A 24,375-nucleotide genomic window follows, 5' to 3' on the forward strand; every position below is an offset into this window, starting at 1 on the left:
TATATATATATATATAGGTTGAGCGATTTCTCAATAAAATTTTGAAGCTTTCAGAGGTTTAAGGAACCGACAATAAATTACGAAAGAAAGTAAATATTTTTGAACACCCTATTTCAGAAAATATAGCAATTGGCTTATAATTTGTATCGATTCCTTTGATTGAAATTTGCTATAAATCAATGAAATTTCGTAACATTAACTTTAAATATTTAAGGAGATATTTTAATTTTAAAAAAAACTTACTTTACTTGCTTTTACTATAACCGTAAAAGTATTTGTTAAAAGAAAACAAAATTCTTGGATTAGTTTTTAAATTATTAACAAAATTATCATTTTTAGTTTAAAGAAAGTTGACAATATGTGAGTATTTAAAATAGTTATTTTGTACTTTCGCGAATGCGAAAAATAAATCAAAACATATCACAATTTTGTAGTGAATCGCATTTAATAACTAATGAAAAAAGTCCGATTAGAATATCTCGAAAATTAAAATGAAGTTTGTAGGAATTTCCTAAGTAGTTTTTGTACTTATTAAAAGAAGACTTTAACTAATAAAGGTTTTTCGATAAATTTCAAGATTTAATAACAAATGCTATTAGGTGTACAAATAAGTTCCCACCGTTCTTCACTTGATGGCACTACTAAAAGGTTATGTAGAAATTGATTTGAGTTAAACGTCTTATTTTAAATTTATTGTTCATTTGGTAGCAACATAACCTAAAAGTATTAGTGATTCCGTATTAGCATTATGTAATTGTTTTCGTGCAAAAATGTCAAGTTTTGTTTTCTAAATAAGCGTCATTTGCGGGAACTTTTGATTTACTTCTTTAATTTGAAGAAATCTGCATCTGAGGAGCATCGATTGCTTGGAGAAGCATATGGTGAGGCTGCTTTAAATTGAGAGAAGTTGTCATAAGTGAGTTTCAGAAGTTTAAAAACAGTGAGTCTGTCATGGAAGACAAAAAACGCAGTGAAGGGCCGAAACTGTACGAAGACAAGGAATTGTAAGAATTATTGAAAAAAAATCATCCCAAATGCAAGAAGAATTTGCTCTTAAGGTTATTGTGGATTTTCTATGAGTGATTCTTTTTAAACCAAATTCATGCGCGTGAAAAAGTAGTTAGGTACAAAATGAAGGAATCAACATGTGTTTTTCAGTTGTGATAATCAATTTTATCTTCTTCATAAAACATTTTTAAATAATTATGAAGAAAAATATAAAATGTTATATTATAAATAAGACGCTATAAGCACAAATCTTACGAGTTCTCATGAAGCCTTTATCGGCGCTTTGACCATCGCCACAGAACATGAAGTGTGTATATTGGGCCATTGAAATAAAAACTGGTAAAACCTCTTTATTTTGGGCCGATAAACAATCACGATTTTCAAATAACACTTGAGAACAGTTATACCCTGCAACGGATTGTCTGAAACACAAAATTCCATTAGTCTTAAGCAGAATAAACACATAATTTATTCAACTTCAAATTGGTAAAAGTTCTAGAATTATTGGCTGCTGCATTTTTGCAGTTCTTGAATAAAAGACATTAAAATAATAATAAATTCATTCTATAGAAAGAAAGGTTTTTTTTCATTGTTCTAAAATTTGTAATTGGCTTACTTTGCCGATAAGAATTAGCATATCCTGGAACTAAAATGTTGGTAAGTGGCTAAGATCTCTTCATTTTATAGTTGAACCATAATGTTGGTAAATGGAATTATGTAATCATGCACATTTATTTCTACATTTCATGCATATTATTTCCATTTCCAGCCATTTTTAAAAAGTATCTTAGAAGTTTATAGCCAATCCAAAGAAAAACAAAAGTACTTCCAAACAAATTTTCAAACGTTAGGACGCAGAAGTTAAGAAGTTTCTTGAAACATGAGAGATAATTGCATTCTGAGAAATAATTCCCGTTGTATCCTACGTTAACTAGCAAATTATAATCGCTCCGCTATGCAAAGCCGTTTCACACCACAGCATATCGCTGGTTCAAAACTAAAACGACACATCTGCAAACGTATTATGCCTGCAGATGTGTCGTTTTTGTTTTGAACCAGCGATATGTGTGAACGATAGACAGTGGTTTGAAACGAAGTTTATGCTTTAAAATGACTAACAAACAGCTGTATGAATGGGGAATACGTATCTCACTTCACCAAAGCTCTTCTTCCTCCCTTTTGATGCAGGTCATCACCACATAATATAACCACATACTTGCTGTTCAAAGGCAGAGGAACTACGCCATAAATCCAATATGCCTATTCATTTTACTTGAAAAATGAAATTTTTAGCAAAATTTTGAAGAAAAATACCGCGTTTTTCCCACTCTCACCTCCTTATTACAAACTGTCTCAATTTCATGTGGGACCTCTTCGAAGCGTGACATCATTTGTGGTCAACCCCTTAGTTCCTTACTTAAGTTCTCTGGTGTGACTTCTGTTTTTATCAGAGAGCTTCACAAGCACATCAAGGCTTTGGAGGGTATATTTGAAATCAATTATCTGCAGAAATTCAAAGAATTGTATTTAGTATTAAGAACTACTATGCTCATAAGAAATAGTATGATCGAATCTACCAGAATATGATAAAATATAATTTACCATGTTTCTGGCTCTATGGGAACAGCAAAACGCTATGTGATTTTTACCGAACCGCTTTAGTAATAACTTTTGGTAAAATAAACAATGAAATTTGTTGTTTTTACCGAGCTCTTCTGTAGTACATGTGGTAATTTTATCATATCTTAGTGGGATAAAAACTATTTATTCGGTTAAATTTTATTTTCAGTTTCTTTTATTAAATGTGTGGTAATAAGAAGTATAATTTTAAAAGCCGGAACTTTCGGTGACCATTACTATATGAATGGAAAAATTAGCAAATGAATGGTACCCTTGCACTTTGATTTCATTAAATGAATTATATTTTTTTTAACCAGAAAAGTCATCATGCAATTATGGTTGTTTTATCGGAATGTTTTTCTCCCTCGAGTTGTTTCAATTTATATAGAACTTTCAGCCTTTACTTTGCATAATGTATACTATGTAAAGCTGGTATCACAAAATCCTCACACCGGTACAATATACATTGTCCATTGTATACATTGTGCAATGTATACAATGAACAATGTATAAAATAAAACCTCTAACCGGGACAAAAAACTAATGTCTCAAAGTTCAATGAGCTCAATGTTCAAAGTTTAGGGGCATGGAAAACCACATTTATCAGGAGATATTTGACTTAATGTGACACAAAAATGACGAAATGGCGTTATTTCTGGGAACGCACATGGTCGTATGAAATTATTTAGAAAATTCTTATGGTTAATTATTCCGCAATTTCTTATAAATAATTAATACTCAATCTCTGTAATTTTACTTTATGCATTTTTTTGTAAAGGAAGTAGTGCACAAAAAATTTCAGATATTTATATATTTTAAGTTTAAAAGATCAACGAGATTATATATTACGGAATTTTATTATCTCTCTGTAATTTTAAGAGCAAAATCATTTGAGACGAAAAAGAAATTTGTTCGTTTAGTCTTTATGTATTTACGCAATATTTAGCGTTCATTATTTTTCTACTCATTATTTTCTAATATGAAATATATTTATTTAAATGAAAGTTTTTTTGAGATCTCTGCTGCAAATATATCATAATTAAAAAGAGTAGGAAAATGTTTCTAAGAACTAATTAAATTATTTCGTGCAAAAATAATTAAAAAAACAATTGTGTGTTTTTGAGAAAAACTATTTACTGTTCATTACACTTCAATTGCTTAAAAATTAATTTGGAGCTTTAAATTAAAAATACTTAATAGGGAAAAAACAGAAAAGAAAACGGTTTCATGATATTGAATAATATACAACATTAAAACGAAGCACTTAAATTGTTTAAATAGATATTACCAAATATTCAACTCATCTTACGAAAAAAGCATAAACTAATAAAAATGACTTGAAACTATGCAAAAACAAATTAAAGAGCAAAAATAAAGAATTTTTCTCCGAGTGAATTACGAATGAATTAACAGTTAGCTAATGAAATGAACAGTTATTTTTATTACTTTATTATTTTAAATAAATTTCAAGATGTTCCAACCTATTCAGAAGATAATCTAAAACTTAAAAAACCCTGTGGCATTAAGGAATTTTTAACTATTGTCATTCTTAAAAGAAATTAATTAAATTTAAGAATGTATATTTCGTATCTTAAAAATATTTCATTAAATGATTTATCTTAAATTTTAAGAAGTTTGTAATTTTATAATAATAATGTATTTTTTTAATTGCCCGATTTTAAAACCACTTGCAAAAGATTTTTTAACAATAATTGGCATAGACACATCAAGTTACATTCTATGATAAAATTTAATTTTAATAACATTCAGTTTTAAATTCAAATAAGTTTTTTCTTAAGTTATTAAAATGAATTATTTATTGTTACTATGTTGTTAAAAAGATTAACAACATAAATTCAATAAAATTTAACAAATATGTTAATTTTAATGATGTGTAAAAATAGTTAAAACATGCCAAGTTTATTTATAAGATTAAGTTTTCCTAATAAATTTCAACACATTTTTTTTACTTAAAAATAAAATATGAAGCAGTAATTTCTTAAAATTACTTATCCTAACATATCGTCTATTTTGCCACTTCTTGTCGAAGGTATTCTCCTTGCGTTCCACAAAGTGATTCTTCAAATTCGATTTTAAACTATTTTAATTACCACTTTTAGAACAATTATTACGTAAAATCAAATAATATCTCTAATTAAATAAATATTACTGGAAAACTTAAGGTATTATATTTTATGGTAAACATAGATTTTACGGATGATGTACCTAAAGTGGCGGTATTTTATGCCATAATTTGATCCGGTATTTTAGATAGAGTAGATTCAAAAATATTTAAAAAAACATTTTTTTTTTTTAATTATTTTTTTCTGAAAGGGAAAAAATCGGAAATTTGCACTATTGTGAAGTTGTTCCTAAACAAGGAAAAAAATCGGAAATGACATTTCATTTAACGAAAAATATAATCCTGGTTAATAAAACTGACGGTATTTAAGTCATTCATTTGATTGTTCTTATGCTCGTATGTTAACGGTAATTCGTAACAAAAACTTATGGAAAACTTTTCATAACTGTAACTTTCGAAAAATTAGAAATTTCGAAAAGCAGTACTCATGTTACACTTTTATGTTCAATTAATCCCGTCAATATGTCAAATTTAACTCGGTAGTTGCCTTTTAGCGGCTTGCAACAGGTCACAAGTTTAACATTTAATTGTTCTCTAGCTACCAAATCTTAATTTTTTTAAATCCTCCACATCCACTCGTAATTTCAAGTTTCTAAGTCTGATAATCATTGCGCAGCACAACAAATTACTACGTAAACTAAAGCAGTTCTGACGTTTTTTTTTAATATAGAGTAAAAAAATTCAGTAAGAATTACTCAGAGCGCAATGAAGCGATAACCAGTAACAAAGATTGATTACTCGTAAAAGGTAGTAAAATCAAATTGACCTTTTAAAATCATCTCCAACATGATTCATTATTGTCATATTTTTTTTCAGGGCAACGATCTGTTTATCCTTTTCCTATCAAATTTTATGTGGTTCAGTATATGAATTACTAGAAATAAGGTTTGATTTATTGAAATATTCTCGCAACTATAAAATTTATAGCTGCAGCAGAAGTCAATGCGACTTTAAAACTTTAAGATGTATATAATTTTAAAAAAAACTATTCTGATAAAAACGATTTTCATGTTTCAGAATATAAAATTAAGAGAAGATATTTTATTATAGTTAAGTAGCCTATACACAAAACTTTATTAACCATTCGGTTGAAGTATCGTTATAGTTTATTATGTTACTCTATTGTAAAAAAAAAAATCATTTGATGCCCCTTTTTTTTCTTGCAGAAAAAAAACGTAATTATTTAAATGAAAAAAAAACTAATGATTTAATTTATATATTTTTATCTATTATACATAATTCTCTTACGTGGCTCCCAAATTTTGGCTGTATTTCTTTTCCGCCGGTGGCAACGTTTGCTTTGTTTTGAAAACACCAAAGCATTCTGCCTTTTAATGATGTGTTTCTGATCTAATATATATAATTCTCTTACGTGGCTCCCAAATTTTGGCTGAAGTACTTTGTACANATAAAATTTAATTTTAATAACATTCAGTTTTAAATACAAAATAAGTTTTTTCTTAAGTTATTAAATTGAATTATTTATTGTTCTTATGTTGTTGAAAAAATTAACAACATAAATTTAATAAAATTTAACAAATATGTTTATTTTAATGACGTGTAAAAATAGTTAAAACATACCAAGTTAAGTTTTAGTTAAGTTAAGTAAAAGTTAAGTTAAGTTAAGTGAAAGTTAAGTTAAGTTAAGTGAAAGTTAAGTTAAAGTTAAGTTTAGTTATAAGGTTAAGTTTTCCAAATAAATTTCAGCACTTTTTTTTATTTAAAAATAAAATATGAAGCAGTAATTTCTTAAAATTCCTTATCTTAACATATCGTCTAATTTTTTTAATTATTTTTTTCTAAAAGGGAAAAATCGGAAATTTGCACTATTGCGAAGTTGTTCCTACACAAGGAAAAAAATCTGAAGTGACATTTCAGGTAACGAAAAACATAATACTGGTTAATAAAACTGAAATATACGGTATTTGAAACATTAATTTCATAGTTCTTATGCTCGTATGCTAACGGTAATTCGTAACAAAATCTTATGGAAAACTTTTCATAACTGTAACTTTCGAAAAATTAGAAATTTCGAAAAACACTACTCATGTTACACTTTTATGTACAATTAATCCCGTCAATAAGTCAAATTTAACTCGGTAGTTTCATTTTAGCGGCTTGCAACAGGTCACAAGTTTAACATTTAATTATTGTCTAGCTACCATATCTTAATTTTTTTTAAATCCTCCACATCCACTCGTAATTTCAAGTTTCTAAGTCTGATAATCATTGCGCAGCACAACAAATTACTACGTAAACTAAAGCAGTTCTAACGTTTTTTTTTTATATATAGAGTAAAAAAATTCAGTAAGAATTGCTCTGAGCGCAATGAAGCGAGAACCAGTAACAAAGATTGATTACTCGCAAAAGGTAGTAAAATCAAATTGACCTTTTAAAAATCATCTGCATGATTCATTATTGTCAGATTTTTTTTCAGGGCAACGATCTGTTTATTCTTTTCCTATCAAATTTTATGTGTTTCAGTATCTGAATTACTAGAAATAAGGTTTGATTTATTGAAAGATTCTCGCAACTATATAAAATTTATAGCTGCAGCAGAAGTCAATGCGATTTTAAAACTTTAAGATATGTAGGATTTGAAAAAAAATATTCTGATAAAAACGATTTTCATGTTTCAGAATAAAAAATTAAGAGAAGATATTTTATTATATTTAAGTAGCCTATATACTGAACTTTATTTACCATTAGGTTGAAGTATCGTTATAGTTTATTATGTTACTCTTCTGCAAAAATAAATCATTTGATCCTTTTCTTTTCTAGCAGAAAAAAAACGTAATTATTTTAATGAAAAAAAGCCTAATGATTTAATTTACATTTTTTTTTTATTATTATACAATTTTGCAATGAAATGTACAAACAGTTGACTTCAGACGAAATTCAGAGTCAGCAACGCGAATAATATGGAATGATCCAAACACATAACTATACCCTTTATTTCTGCGTATTAATTATTTCACCATTTTTTATTGAAACGTCGAGCAAACTAACAAATGATCAAAACTCTTACAAGATCAAAAACTTTTTGATAATCAAACAATTAATCAAAATTCCTTATTTTATAAATTTGAGTAATTGCTTGACGATTATATTATAGTTATTATACTCAGTTGTAAGTCAAGAAAGAACCATTATCCCTAATGGAGAGAGCCTGTTTACATCAAAGTGCATGCCGAATGGATGTCAAACTACCAGTGCGAACGTATATCAATATCTGCAATTCTTGAAACGACATTGCACAGCTTCCTTTTTGATTGTTTTCTTACTAATAATAATAACAAGGATCAATTAACAAGGAATAAAAAATATCTAAAATCGTAACAAATTACTAAAATTTGTCACGTTTCTTTTTTTGTTACGAGTGTTTCTGAACGGAAAATTTGCAAATGAGTATTTTAAATACCGTATACTTAAATTTTATGAACTATAGTTGTAATTTTTTTTTACCAAAATGCTATTATGCAGTGCGGCACATTTACCAGAATGTTTTTCTCCGTGTAGGAATATTGATTTGGGGAGGTTATAAGGATTAGATTGGTAGGAATGGAAGGTCTGATATAATGGGGTTTTGCGTCAAGGTTTACTTCAACGTTCTATCAATATCGACCAAATTCATCACTTAACAAATTCAATGCTCACTTTGTTTTTAATTCAGGCACACATACAATAAATTCTTCAGCAACAAAATTGCATTGTACTTACTCGCAGAGCTTATCTAATTCTGCAACGTTAGAGGTGAAAGGCAAAGATAGAAGTCTAAGGAAAACTTGAAGATCTCTAAAACAATCATCAAGCTTCAGTGCATCACATCTTTGAGCATTAAATCTGGGCAATGGAGCTCCCATGTAAACAAGACCTTTAAAAAATTACAATGTTTTAATTTCACTTTTTCAAAGTCTATACTGTATGTCTTTCTGAAATAAAATTTAGATCATTAAACGAACATTTATAGNCTTTTGAAAGAGTTACATCACAAAAGATATTTTCACGCTACGTAAGTACTTTTTTTGGTATTAGAATATTATATTGTAACAAAGTAATTTTGTTTAAACAAATAAAAATTATTAACCGAATATGTAAGTGGACACCTTAATTAACATTTTGAAAAAAAAATATTAGTTTTGTTAATTAACTAGTAATTTAATTAATAATTTTTTAACAAATGAAGCTTTTTAACAATGAAGCTGAACTAGTTTGTTAATTAATAATTTTTTAACAAATGAAGCTGAAATGGCGTCTTGGGGATACGATTGTAACAATAAGTAAAGGGACGAATGTAACAGCTGAAATTAAATAATCTTATGTTTACAAACCATTACTTAACTCTTTAAGAACCACCAATAGTTTTCTATACCATTCATATTATGCTGCGAGTGCATTATTTTATTTGACACCTTTCACAGCATAAATTAAAATTTTTAACCCCTTAAAGTTAAAAGTTTAACCCTTTAGGTCTCTGCTCATTATTATTTTTACTCCTAAAATATCACTACTATTTTGATCAATAAAAAAATATATCACAACTATGATAATATGTATAATTAACTATGTTTTAGTTGAATTTATGAACTGTTACAATTGACCCCGTAAGTGGGGACAATTGTAACAAGTGCACGACTGTCAAAAATTGTTAATAACTAATATAATAGCATTTAAAATAAGGTTTTTATTTTTTTTTCTAGTAGAGGATGGTCTACTTTACTCGTCTGTCAACTAATGCTAATAATATATTGGATTTTTTGTTAGTTAAAAATAGTTAAGCAAAAAATTTTACAATTGACCCCACTCTCCCCTATTGTTTAAACATAGTACGCGTTACACGCTATCGTTTTTCTCAAACAAATAACCATTCAAATCTTTTTCAAAATATCAGAAATTATTGCACTGTTTGCAAATTCTATGGTTTCTGAAATTTTATTATTTTTCACATCATAAAATCAGAATATATTGCGGATAATTCAATTTAAAACTTTTATGAAGTGAAGATCTCGTAATAGAACATTAGTTAAAATGTTTTTTTAAATTATTTCAATTGAAGATTTGGTAGTTTATCCAAAAAGGACTTTATAACATCAACAAATTTTCATATTTTTTTAAACCAAGATCTTTTAAGCGACCCTTCAAAAAAAGAACATTTTACTGTGAATATTAGCCTGTATTGGGGGCTCCCCTGACAGCTCAAGACCATGATAGCTTCCCTATAAATTTAATTTCATATTTTAAAAAAAATCTTTTTTTCTTCACAAAATTGTGATTGTGTGTGTACTAAAAGTATTCTGGTTGCTCTTGCAACCAACTTAACACGTTCTTATTTTTTTTTTTATGATTTTTTAACGATCAATTTGTGGATCATTTTTCATATTAATCATTCTATGAAAATATCATTTAAAATTAAAGCTTTTTTGATAGGACGAATTAGCTCGGTTTGCAACTTGATTTACAATTTTGCTTTTTTTTTAAAAAAATCTCTTTTCAATTTTTAGCTGCTAAAAAACTCGGTAAAAACTTTTACCTAAAAGTATAAAAAATAATCTGAAATGTTATTTTCTTCTAATTTTTTGCAATTATTATTTCAATTGCATAGTTGAAAGGGAAACAGTTTTATACAAAGCTTAATTTAAAAGAAAATCTTGCTTATTAATCACTTACTATATGCTTACTGCTTAGTAATTGTAAAACAGTTAATGAGCTTAGCCTTAAGTTTTAAGACTTAAGTTATAGTTAAGAAGCTTGGAGTAATAATTACGGAACCTTAGAATAATAGTTAAAGTCAAAAGTAAACACTTTTAGAGAAAAACATATATATTACTTGAATACTAAACTTTTATAATTCTTATAAATCTTATACTGAGAGCTACTAAAGAAAAAGTTCCTTCTAACAGAAAAATCTAATCAATTTTTCTGCAACATTTACACTGATAGTTAATCCCATGTCTTATCACTGACTGCGTGTGATGATAGCATTACATTTCTTAAAATATTATAAGGTATGCCTTTATTTACAGTTTCTTTGCGATAAACAATTTCTTTAAATTAAACGCTTTAAAAATTGTTAAAAAAATAAAAACGCTACGAAATGTTTTTAAACTTCTGTTGTTCAACTAATCACATAACGCGTAGACAGTTTCACAGTTTCTGAACAATGCACAATAATTATATTGCTTCGAAAATATATAATCTACTGAATTTTTTTCAACAGAATCATATTCTTAAAAGCTCGTTAGTTGAGAGACTGCAAGAAATGAAGTCCTTTCATCTTTATGAGTAAACATTTCAACGAAACTATTGTAAGCTAGCAAATAAAAAATTTATTGCGTATGCAACTTGTAACGCGAATATGCAGGATTTTGAAATTATAGGGATAAAATGTATCCTTCACGAAAAACTACTTTTAAAATATAATCTGGAAATAGTTTCGACTGTTTTGAAAAATATTTTCACGAACGCAAAGCTCTCGATTTGAAAGACGCTGTGTTCCGCTCACGATTTAAATAATGCAATTGGAGACGTTTCTTTTGTTTTCCCAGACTTAGAAATCTTTTGTTAAAATATTTACTTTTCGTAAAATTTTCATAGAAAGTTGCATTTAATACAAAACTAAAAAAAAGAGCTAACTCTGTATGAAATTTACGCTATTGTGTGTAAATTTTATTATTTATATTTATTTCACATTACACAATATTGAATATTTGAAATATTAACATTTTTCTCAAAAAGAGCTATTCTTTCAACTGATGCTTTCTTATTGATATATGATGGCAAGTAATAATCAAACATGATTTATTTTTATTAAATGTACTACATTATCTATTCGATGTAATTGCCAATCGATACGTTCTTTAGGAGTAGAAACCAAGATAATTTAGCCACTTATTGTTTCGAAGAACCAGTAACTAAAAGATGGATGGAAGAATTTTGTACCATTTTTGGAATTTGTTTCCAACTTACATGAGGCCGGGGGCCACAATTAAAAACACAAATCAAATGGCGGGCCGCAACTTTATCAAAATTTTATGTAACACTCTTTTATGTTTAAAGGAACTTTAAATATTACTGTCAGATTTTTACCAAGTTGTTCAAAACAAAAGCATTGAATTACAAATTAGAAACAAATTTTTAAAAATATTTAATTGCATATCAAAAAAATTCGGGCTATAATAACTTTAATGGGCACCCATGTATTAAACAATTAATGTGCAACAGATATCTAATTGTTAAGATATAAAACTTTAAAAAGGTTGGTATTAAAACTTACTCAAAATGTTCAGTGACAAAATTGAGGTTTGTCTGCTGCAACCACCAGAGAATAGATATTTACATTTTAAATTTTAAATTTACAATTGTGTGTGTAAATATTTTCGTCCAAAATGAGTGATTTCAAAAAGTTGAATCGGAGAATTTCTTCGAGAAAATTTCTGATACAAAAATGCTAAATTATATTCACAAAATACAAAAAAAATGAAGTAAAAAAGAGCAACATACAAGATTATTTTTGTATTTGAATAAATATTTTCTTGGATACAAAACCTGAGAAATAATTTTTTTTGCACCGTTGGTGTGAAATATTTCACAGAAACGAAGAAATTAGGTTTTTATTAACGAGAAAAGTATTTTAAACCCATATAGATTTTTTACGAAAATTGCCCGCAAAAAAATGACAACTAATATATTTTAGTTCGCGGGCCACAAAGAAAATGCTCGCGGGCCGGATGTGGCCCCCGGGACACCAGTTGGAAACCACTGATCTAGATTCTAGATGGCTAAACATTTTCAGATCAAATTATGAAGTTCCGGAACTTTGGGTGCATAATCAGTAAAATTCATTTTACAGTAAAATCAATTTTTAACGTAAATTTTAACAGCAATTTTTATTTACTTACAGTGATTCAATTTTACGGTATTTATTGCTATTGTTTTACAGCTATTTTACTTATTACTGTAAAAATTTACTATATATCAGATTCTTGGTACTTTAACACACCCCGGTAATAACGGATTCTTCAGTAAAAAATCCGCTACCTTGATTACCGGTACATTTTACCTTAATTTGTTACATTGCACTACACTGTACACATTTTCACTAGTCTGTTTACAAGTTTTAATTTTCTTTTTCGCTGAAAAGTAAAAGCGAATTTAAAGGAACACTTACAATACAAAGATAGCATAATGTCACAAATATAACAAAAAATGCTTTTTAGAGATAATAACACGCTTTATTTGTGTTGCCTTAAAAGGCTTTTTTAAAATAAAGACCTGAAAATATGTTATATATACATCATCTGTGTCTATAGAATTTAACAGTGTGCGCATACATTTTTGATTAGTAGTTCGAAAATTTTAGGTCTCTTATTCAAACTCAAATTCGTGAAGTGTATAAAAACAAAATAAATAAAACAAATGATAAAAAAAAAGAAAAAAAGCATTTGTTGCCAATCTTTGTTGATAAAACGTATCTTTTGCTTTCGTAAATTAATAAGCATATATAAAATAAAAATATAGATAAGTTTGTCGATATCAATTATTCCTGTAACCATTCATTTTCCTTCTATTTACAGCTCTGTTTGTTTCAACTTTTTGTTGTCGATGTCAGAAAAATTTAAATATTTATGGTTATGACTGCTCACTCATTTTATCTTTCAATTTTAATTATTTGTATTCATTATTTCATTATTTGTATTCATCCGTTATTTATAACATACATAGACATTAATGTTTTATCTTATGAAAGAGTCAGTTAAATGTTAATACTAAATCATAATTAAACGAAAATAAGCTATATATATAATTCTTCTCTCTTGCTGACATATTTTTAAGTCATAACATAATTATAAATTTGTTTTGAATTATAAACTATAAAGTGTATCCGTAAAAGAGAAAAATTGAAATGTTCCATGCTTTTCTACAAATTCAATTAATAAAACATTTAATTGGTACCCTATAAGAGGCGATTTCTCATTTAATAAGTAAACTTCAATGCATTTAATGTTAGTAAGAAAACATTAAATTGTGTTTAGTTTAGCGTTACATTAAATCGCAAATTTGCCTTAAATGGTGTATATTTAAAAGATAAACAGAGTCTAACAAATATAGAGCAAATATAGAAAATTCTATTTAAATTCAAGTACCGAAAAAAATTATCTTACTCTGAAGTAATAAGATTTTTTCCTTAATCTTCAACAGAATTGCGGGCCATTTCACAATTCAAGAGATTATGAGAAAAATTAGAGATTGAAACAGAAATCAGGAAATCGTTTTCACTCTTGACGCATTTTCAAAGAAGTAACAGAAAAGTTGTGTTCCTGTAGTATACTGTACTTCTTGGAAGAAAAAAGTTTTCACATCTATCTGCCACAGGTAGGTATAATTAAAAATTTCAAACATCAAAGAGCAATTTAAATACAGATAGCCTGAACGAAAGTTTCGAAAAACAGTAAAAGCGCAAATAGGGCGTTAGATTTTTAGTACAGAATTCCAGGGATATATATTTAAGACATCAAAATATTTTCCATTGAATAAATGCTTTCTCAATCAAATAGACAAAACGAAAACCAGAGGAAAGTTTTCGATAACATCGTCTGGAAAAATTATCTCTCAGAATTTAGAATAAGAATTATAATTAAATTATGCCAAGTAATGAGAAAAAACCTAAATAAAGGTACAAAAACAGACATTCTAGTACTTGGTTCTATTTGCATTATTCATTGACGAATCCCAGAATGACGGGAAAAAAACACGTGACATCCGAATTGCAAACAAAGATTATACTCGAGGTAAACGAACCAGCTTGGACAAGATAAACAAGCAAAATAAAGTAAATAAGAATAGGTCTGAGTAGAATAGGGTATGCACCTCAGGTGTACAGGATATAGACATTAAACTAAAACCTATTTCTAAGCAGTCATATTAACAGTTAGTGTAGTAGAAAATCTTTAACTAAATTTTTATAATTTTTATAAATATAAAATGATTCCCAAATGTCTAGATCAGTTGCTGGAGAGCTGTGCTGATTTTAACTGAAGAAAAGTCAAATCCATTGAAGGAATTTCAGCAATATAGGAAAAGGGAAGATTGTTTAATAACATGATTTTGGACTTATCTTTCATATTCTTTAATTCTAAGTTTAAGAGTACGTTGATTTTTTCCACTATACACAAGACCACACTGACAAGAAATTCAAACGAATAAAAACGAAACTATAGCATGCCTGTTTTTGTATAATTCTATTTTACAATTTTCACTTGTTACGTTCGTTTGTAGCCCAAAGTAAACCCATGTCCATTTGAAAAAAAACTAAAACTATTCACATTTTTACAAAGAATTATTCGCAATAGGCTCTTTCCGAAACTTATATACTAAAAACTTATAACGCAGCCGAAACTTATATACTAAAATATTCAGTTATATTTTTTACCAGTTTTCTTCTCATTTAGCATGCATTTAAGTAAAAGAGTTACGTTCTTGCGCAAATCATCCATTTGTTCATAAAAGATGATAAAATTATTGATACATGAAGTTATTAACATCCTTGATTGCTTCGTGATTATATCTTGATTATTTGTCTTAACTGATCTCTATTATCAAGAACAGATTTATTTTTTAAAAAGATCCCTGTCACTTGTCTAGCTTGTTTCTTAAGAATAGAAATAAATTAAATTTTCTTCTCATTTAGCATGCATTTAAGTAAGAGAGTTACGCTATAAGTGCTAATAAACAGAATAATTCAAACCCGTCATAATTTCACTAAGCAAAAAAATATTTTCAGAAAATGTTCGATTATTTTATGTTAAACATTAGTATTTCTCTGAATTAGCGAAATAGTAATAGAAGCTAACCTTAACTCCTTTGTGAATAGACCTTGAGATATACTTCAAATAATTCTATTAAATTTTTTCTTTGTTTATTGTTCTTCGCGAGTTCTTTTGTTGCTCAAATAACTATAAGGTTGTCCGAAAAATAAGAATAACAAAATAAATTTTAAAATGAATCCACGTGGAGTTTTAGCATTCTTGTCTATTGGTAAAGACAGATAAGACATTTTGGCAAATAACCGACATGCATCACTTACAAAATATACATATTTGTTTCTTTTCAAGCCAATCAGATTAAAAGTATTAAATTTATGCTGCAACTTACAATGCATTTTGGCAATAGATCTTCTTTTTTGAAATATAAAGAATGTTTTGGTAATTTTTGTTTTACGCTACAAAAATTACTAACAATTATCTATATTTTTTGCAATTTAAAAGAAAAACAAATTACATATTATAAGAAATATATAAGGTAGTCCGTTCCTCTTTATAAGTTCATAATCAGTCTAAGTTGACCTTTAAAGCAGTATACAGAACACGTTTAGCTTGCTCAAGTTTTAATGAAATTTAATTTTCTTATACTTAATGCAAAATGACTAATAAAACATTTTTGTACTTCATTTTGGTACCTTTAATTAAAATATGTACTTTATTTAGGTTTTAATTTACTGCAAAGTAAATTAAAATGTATATGCATTAGAAAAAGTATTATTTTTGCCAGATATTTTTATTACATAGTAACTTACTTATCAATAATTGAAACTATTTCTAAATTTTTTTTAAAAATAAATTTGCCATATTTTTAAGCATCCGATTTATTTACGCAAAAATGCCTTTGTTTGGAACAAAGTAATAACTTTCTTAAAATTTTGGTAACAACAAAACATTTATAAAACTTCAACACGACTTTAAATAAAATATGGTTTCTAAGCAGGTTGCACACTTATTCAAGAACAATAAAACAAAACTATTCATTTTGGCTTAATTATCTCTATTGTTTTCCAAATATGGAGTCCTTTTGTCTTTACAAATCCTCAAAAAAAAATAAAATAAAGCCATAAACTGATGTGCACTTTTATTATCGGAGCAGTTAAATTATATGAATGAATGAAACCGTAAAAGGACAGACATAAAAAAATAGCAGACGATAAGATTTTCATTTAAAATAATAGCACATTGTAATTGAAAATATCAGCTGTGTTCACACTGCAGTTTAATTGTTTCACAGAATGCCTGTTTTCCTCATCCGTGATTGCTCGAAATAAAATAGCTAATTAAAACTGTTCATTTATGTAGCTGTAATTCCACTCAATTGAAACGGAATTTTTAAAACCATCAACTTTCATTTATTTAGAAATTCTACTTAGTTTTCAAAGTGTAACAAAGAAAATAAATCTAGCAAATTACTTTTAATGAATTTTAGAAACTTTAGTTTGAAAGATTGCATGAAAGTTTTCGGTTACATGATTTACTGAAAAATAAAAATTCGACAAAACAATATTATTCCTTTTCTCAAGGAGTCTTAAATGATTTTTTAATATTACATAAACATTTAAAAGTGTCTCATTTGTATCATACAATTATTTAAGGTGTGATACACATTTTTGAAAGAAAAAAAAGAATTAATTTCTTTCAGAAAATTTCCGGCAATTCTCTACAAATACTTCAAAACCAAGAAAAGTAAAATAAACAATTAGGCGAAATAAATTTGGAAAAAAGGCATTCAAAACAAATTAGTATAGTAATATAAATTTTAAAATATCTTTAATTTTTTTATATTTTTTTTAATATATTAGATTATGTGTATATATGTATGAATTAGTTTATATGTATAGATATTAGAAACCTTATTACTTAAACTAGTCGTATGAGTAAATGATACCTTATACTTATTAAAAATGTCCTTTAAGGAAAGGCAATAATTCCAATTTTTAAAATTACTTATGAATTAATTAATGAAATTAACTAAAGGATTTCAATTTTTCAAATTATTAAATACGGATAAAATGCAGAAAAATTTTAGCAAATGATATATGAATTCATTTTTAAATTTAAATGTAAACTATTTAATTTAAATCTAGCTTTAAATAACTTCGTCTTTTCCTACAAAACAGCTGAACACCGTGTAATTAGAAGCACTGCTGCATAAAAGTAGGCAAATACATTTATACATTTTATTTCTACCGCGTTAGCTAAAATAACATTGTTGTTCTTCAGGTTTGACAAACTGCGATGATGTTTAAAACATAAAATTTTTATATTATTTTTTAGTCAAAAAATCCACATTTTTTCAGCAATATTTTTTTAATTAGAGTAATTCAGTGACATTACGGCAATTATTGCTGTAAAAATTACGGAATATCAAATTTTTGTTCTTTAACGTATTCTGGTAAAAATGGATTTTACGATAAAAAGTGTAGGTTCTTTTTATCGTAATTTTTCTAACAGTGTATACGATATTAAATTATTTAGAAAATTAGTTTACCACACCGACAATGATGTTTGACTTCCAGGCAATTTTTAAAATTAAAATTTTCTGTAATGTTTCGAAAAGTGTATCATTCTCAAATAAGAAAACTTAAGCTGCTCTGGTTTTGCCGCAAAACTATTATGTACCGTCCTAATAATAGCTAACAATTTTCTTTAATACTTTTTCGTTGCTCATTAATTATTAATAAAATTTGTAAAGCCCTCTGTGAAAATTATTTTGATCGTTTTGTTTTTAATCCTTTCACGCTAGGAGATAACTGTAAAATAGTTTTTTCGGTGAAGTCATTTCCAGGGAGATGCTTTGACCAAACATTTCATTAAATTAATGAATTTATACAATCATCAATTGATCAGAGATATGAATTCCATATAGACCATTAAACTTCTATTCAATTAACTGAGTTAATTAGGATATGAAACAGCGAGAAAAAATTAAATTAGCAATAAAGAGCGTTCTTCTGCCTGAACTATTTTGAATATATTTACCAGTTTATAGCTATATCGAGAGACAAAAATCCAAAACCATCAAGAGAAGAAAAAAAATATTTACAGTTGAAACAAAAATTAAATCAAAAAACTAAGTTTAGTTATTAACAAAAAAAATGCTTCCCTTTACTCGATATACTTAATTTCAACTTTAACTTTTCCGTTGTTCATTAATTATTAATATGAACAATATTAATAATTATTAACTTTACAATCATCAATTGATTAGAGATATAAATTCCATATAGACCATTAAACTTCTATTCAATTAACTGAGTTTATTAGGATATAAAACAGCGAGAAAAAATTAAATTAGCAATAAAGAGCGTTCTTCTGCCTGAACTATTTTGAATATATTTACCAGTTTATAGCTATATCGAGAGACAAAAATCCAAAACCATCAAAACAAGAAAAAAAAACATTTACAGTTGAGACAAAAATTAAATCAAAAAACTAAGTTTAGTTATTAACAAAAAAAAATGCTTCCCTTTACTCGATATACTTAATTTCAACTTAAACTTTTCCGTTGTTCATTAATTATTAATATGAACAATATTAATAATTATTAACTTTACAATCATCAATTGATTAGAGATATAAATTCCTTATAGACCATTAAACTTCTATTCAATTAACTGAGTTTATTAGGACATACAACAGCGAGAAAAAATTAAATTAGCAATAAAAAGCGCTCTTCTGCCTGAACTATTTTGAATATATTTACCAGTTTATGGCTATATCGAGAGACAAAAATCCAAAACCATCAAAAGAAGAAAAAAAAAACATTTACAGTTGAGACATAAATTAAATCAAATATCTAAGTTTAGTTATTAAGAAGAAAAATGCTTCCCTTTACTCAATGTATTAAACTTCAACTTATAGTATGATAGTACTTTTGTATAAGTAATATTGTATTTTATTAAAAAATTATTTGCTTTTCTTTATTTATTTGCTTAAATTTTTTCAAATTCTCATTATTATTAATCAAATTCGAATAGTTCGATATTATTTATTAAAATTAATTCGTAAAATTAATTCGTAAAATAGAAAGTTAATTATAAAATAGTTCAGATAGAAACTTCTGGAGTAAAATTAATGGTCAAAACTCCACTGTGAGACATTCCGGATCAAATTACGGTATGAAGTGCTGACACTTTGGGTGCATCCTCCGTAAAATCCTGCTTATCATAAAATCAATTTTTATTGTAAAATCCATTTTTATCGAATTTTATTCCATTTTATACAGCAATTTTATATGTCAATTTTTTTGTTCCGTGACATGTTCCGGTAAATATAAATCTTACGGTAAAAAATACCAGCATCCAGAAGTGCAGGTACATTTTACCTTAATTTGAGAGGAATATTTTTCGGAGTATTTTTTACCATATTTTTATCCGGAATGTTTTACAGTGCATCAGAATATAGCAAAATTTACAATGTTTCTAGCTCCATGGGAACACTAACTACGGGAATTTTACTAAAATCATTACTAAGCTCTATGGGTTTTGGTAATAATTTCAATCAAGTTAGCAACAAAATATTGCTTAATAATATGCGTTAAAATTTGATAAATGTGGTAAAATTTTATAATTTTACTTCTTTTATTTTTTTAAACTATTTTTAAATTTAACTTTTGAATACATCACATACTCAAAATGGCTCTAATCCCAACGAATTCAAATTTAAGACTCACAAGTACTCATTCTTGATAATCGGTACGTATTCAGAACTGCAACTTTACGTGCTCACCTTTGAAGACTTTTTTGTATCAAAAATAAGTGTTTAGAAAATAGTGTATGGAAGAATAGTCTAGTAAAAAATGCTTGCATGACAAATGAGTATGTCATGCATGCATTTTTTATTATGTTACTGTATCAAATATGAGTGTGGAGCAAACAAAAATTTTCATGTGCAAGTGATTATTCCTTTTTTACTAGAAACATTTATTAATAACTTCTCAAAGGAAAAAATTTTAGTAAATACCTAATTAACATATTATTTACTTGGTGAATGTATTCAACCTTTCTTTAAATTTGTCATAAAAAGCAATCGTAAATAGAATTATAATTAAAGAGTTTCATTAACAAATTGAAATAATGTTAATATAAAAAATAAGACACTTAACTTTAAAAATTTGAAATGAGATCATGGAAATTATACTCGTTCAGTTTTCTCTGAATGAAAGAAACCATTTCAAAAATAATGTAGCAAGTATAGATGCGAGCACGATGTAGCAGATACGTCGTAGTCGATATCGTAGATACTCATTTTAAGCGCTTGTGTATTCATCCACCCACAGTATCATGGGGACGAAATATAATTTTAACGATTTTAGCGAACAAAATTTGTCACTGCGCTCTTTTTTTTTAAATGCTTATAAAAGTTTATAAAACATAGTTAAATATAGTTTATAAAGTATATAAAAGTAGTTTGTAAAGTATAGTTAGATAAGTTTATAAAAAAAACTCTTTTAGTCTGTGATATCTGAAATAAATTATTCGCAGAAGTTAATTTTCTTTTTTTGTTTTTGGTTTTGAATACATGTAGTGTTTCATATTCAATAACGGCATGAGATCAAAATGAATACAAAAATACCCATTTCAAAGCAAGTGGGCCTACATATTCATTTTTAAATAATTCTTTTTAGTCCGTGTATATTTTGGTTTCATTGCCAGAATTATTTTCGTTTTACTAAATATATATATTTACAGAACTAACTTAACCTAAGTCTTTTACTCGCGTGCACGTCATTCGCTAGTCTTTTTAAACTAAAAAAATTATCATGATTCAACAATACGTAAAACATTTAATACAGTTAAATATAGACGTATATTTGCATTATATTGAGAAAGAGATACCAAATAAACGAAATACAGAAAATAAACTAAATTAATTTCATCTAACTAAAGAAAGCAATAGGAAAGCATGTATTAATACTTCTCGTTTTTTGAAAACTCGTTCTAACCAAGAATGACTTACCGACTTGAAACAAGACAATGAAATATCCAAATTGCTTATTAAGTCTGAGGAGAGCCATGGTGAGGAGAGAACAGCAATTGTGCTTCTAACAAATGTTCTATGCCTCATAAAAGACAGAGGTGTGTTTTTCTTCCTAATACTACGTATGACAACACAATCGGAATAGGAATAGCTTTTATGTCCGGTGACTGCAAACTCTCTCTCTGCCAATATCTTTTAGTTATTTACAGGTGACGTAATGCCTAGATCACTTTTAATATACTGGAATTTTTTTTTTTTTCATCACTGATACAAAATCATGACAAAGAAAAACATCTGGTAGAAAACGCTGCCAAATAACTCTTCGAAATGATATTCTTATGATTAAATCATAGACGCGTGGTTTAAGGCTTCTCGTAAATTGTGTTCGTAATTTTTTCTCGTAAATTGTGTCCTTTGGACTCTTTTAAAGTCGATATCATTTTCACAACCATAATTTTTTTTATCTAAATTGATATCATTTATACGATATTCTGTAATCACTATCATCATTATGCATTTTTAAATTATTCGCCAAAATTGCGAAAAAAAAGGGAAGAAAAGAGAAAACTATGCATCACAAATTCACAATTTTATTTTTTATTATTATTTGACCCTTATAATTAAGTTAAATTATTATTATCATTTCATTTCATTTACCCAAAGATAATTCCATGCATAATAGAGCATTTAGTAAATATTTACTAATTTCTATTATTTTATTTACTAGTAGCCAAGAAAAATTTGAATTGTAAAGTATAAAATTTTTTACATCATTTGAAAAATTGCAATTTTCAATTACAAACTACTAAATTTGAGTGAAATCATTTAAATAGCTCCAAGGAAATTGAATTTTGAGAAAGCTCTATTGTGCCAATGTATTTTTAAAATTAATTTTAAATTAAATTTATTGGTTTATATAAGTTATTATATGCTATTTAATTTTATAGTAAAAGACATAACACTTTATCCTTAATTTTTTTTTCAAATTTTTAAAAAAAAAATATTTGTCTTTTGCTTATAGTAAATTTTTAATAAAATAAACGAGAATTCTTTTTTTTTTTTTTTTCTTCNCGTAAAGCGTGTTCGTAATTTTTTCTCGTAAACTGTGTCCTTTGGACTCCTTTAAAGTCGATACTATTATCGCACCATAACCTTTTTTATCTAAATTAATATCATTTATACGATATTGCGTAATCACCATCATCATTATGCATTTTTTAAATTATTCGCCGAAATTTTAAAAGGAAAGGAAAGAAAAAAGAAAACTATGCATCACAAATTCACAATTTTATTTTTTATTATTATTTAACTCTTATAATTAAGTTAAATTATTATTATCATTTTATTTCATTTACCTAAAGATAATTCCATGCATAAGTAAATTCCATTGCATTTAGTAAATATTTAACATTTTTTTATTTTTTTATTTAATAGTAGTCGAAAAAATTTTAAATTGCAGGGTATACAATTTTTTACATCATTTTAAAGATTGCAATTTTCGATGGGAAACTACAAAATTTGAGTGAAATCATTTAAATAGTTCCAAAGAAATTGAATTTTGAGAAAGCTCTATTGTGCCTACGTATTTTTAAAATTAATTTGAAATTAATTTTATTGGTTCATATAAGCTATTATATGCTAGCTAATCTTATAGTAAAAGACATAAAACTTTATCCTTCATTGTTATTTATTTTTTTTTTTAAATATGCTTCTTTTGCTTATAGTAAATTTTTAATAAAATAAATAAGAATTCTTTTTTTTTTCTGCCTTCTCTCTTCCTTCCTTTGCTCTTTTTTTCTCTATTCTTCCTAGATGTTTGTTTTTACATATTTTCCATGAAGATTATCGACAAAGCAAACAGCTTTAAGTTATCAAGCTTTGTAGCAGCGATATCTTCTTAAACACTTAGAGTTCTTCAATATTCTTGAATTTAAAGGAGCATTTCCAAGAAATAACAGAGCTGAAGTAGATATTGATAAGAAATGTATTTAAAACTGTCTGATAAATTCGAACGGTGTCACGAAAAGTACATAAATAAACTGATTTCAAGCTAAACCTAAAATACAAACTTCATTTTGTTACAATTGCCCCTCTTCTAAACATTTTGAGTTCATTTACGTTTTAGAATTTGGTAAGTTACAGTTATATTTTGATGCTTTCTAAGATTCACTCCCAAGAAAAATCTTTTCAGGCGCCTAACCAAATTAAATACATTTTAAGATTTTTCTTTGGGATAGTAATGTTGTTCTCAAATTATTAGATAGCAAAAGTTTTTTTTGAATATATGTTGCTTACCAACCCCAGGAGCAATATCTAATACTATGATTTATTAAATGCTTGTTTGGGTATTTTTTCTTAAATCTTGTAAGATTTATTGTTTCCAAAACCTTACGTTATATTAACTTCGAAGTTCAATCTTCGGCTAATGTTCATAAACTTTTCTCAGTTACTGGAGACTCAGTTACTAATACAAGCTAAATAATTGACTTGTTGCATCTTGTTTTAGTTATTTTTTTTCTTAATTACTCATTCCCAGTCTGATTTGCATTCTTGACCAGTGGTTTCCATTCTTGCTCCTCGTTGTCCGTAAGTTTTAGACGAACGGCTTTCGGCAGTGTGTACTCGATTGGTTGCCAATCTTCCTTCCCGCTGCTCAGATGTTTCTGAAACACGGGTAACTTTATATTTTTTGTAAGTTTGAGGCTTGAGGTAAAGATCTACTAGATAGCTATTCGTTTAGGTGGCATAATTTTGCAAAATCGAAGATATATATATATATATATATATATATATATATATATA

The 24,375-nt window shown here is 27.0% G+C and overlaps 2 protein-coding genes across 3 annotated transcripts in view; one reads left to right on the forward strand and one right to left on the reverse strand.

Moving 5' to 3' along the window:
- Positions 1-1,263: 1,263 nt before the first annotated feature.
- Positions 1,264-21,937, reverse strand: LOC122270442 (uncharacterized; the record flags this gene model as incomplete). The annotated part of the gene is given in 3 exon segments (XM_043047786.2): positions 1,264-1,430; positions 8,492-8,645; positions 21,553-21,937. Coding segments are annotated over 3 exon segments (379 nt in total), but the record flags the coding sequence as incomplete, so codon positions are not given.
- Positions 21,668-24,375, forward strand: part of LOC122270443 (slit homolog 1 protein) — a 13,202-nt gene continuing 10,494 nt past the window's right edge. Inside the window, exon 1 of one of the 2 annotated variants that reach the window (XM_071183716.1) lies at positions 21,668-21,782. In XM_071183716.1, coding sequence (XP_071039817.1) covers positions 21,730-21,782 — 53 coding nt within the window. In that variant the 5' untranslated portion in view covers positions 21,668-21,729. Of the gene's footprint in view, positions 21,783-23,526; positions 23,705-24,375 lie in introns of those variants that run through there. The other variant, XM_043047787.2, reaches the window with a different exon arrangement.

Source organism: Parasteatoda tepidariorum, chromosome 7, assembly GCF_043381705.1.
Source record: "Parasteatoda tepidariorum isolate YZ-2023 chromosome 7, CAS_Ptep_4.0, whole genome shotgun sequence".
Lineage (NCBI taxonomy): Eukaryota > Metazoa > Arthropoda > Arachnida > Araneae > Theridiidae > Parasteatoda > Parasteatoda tepidariorum.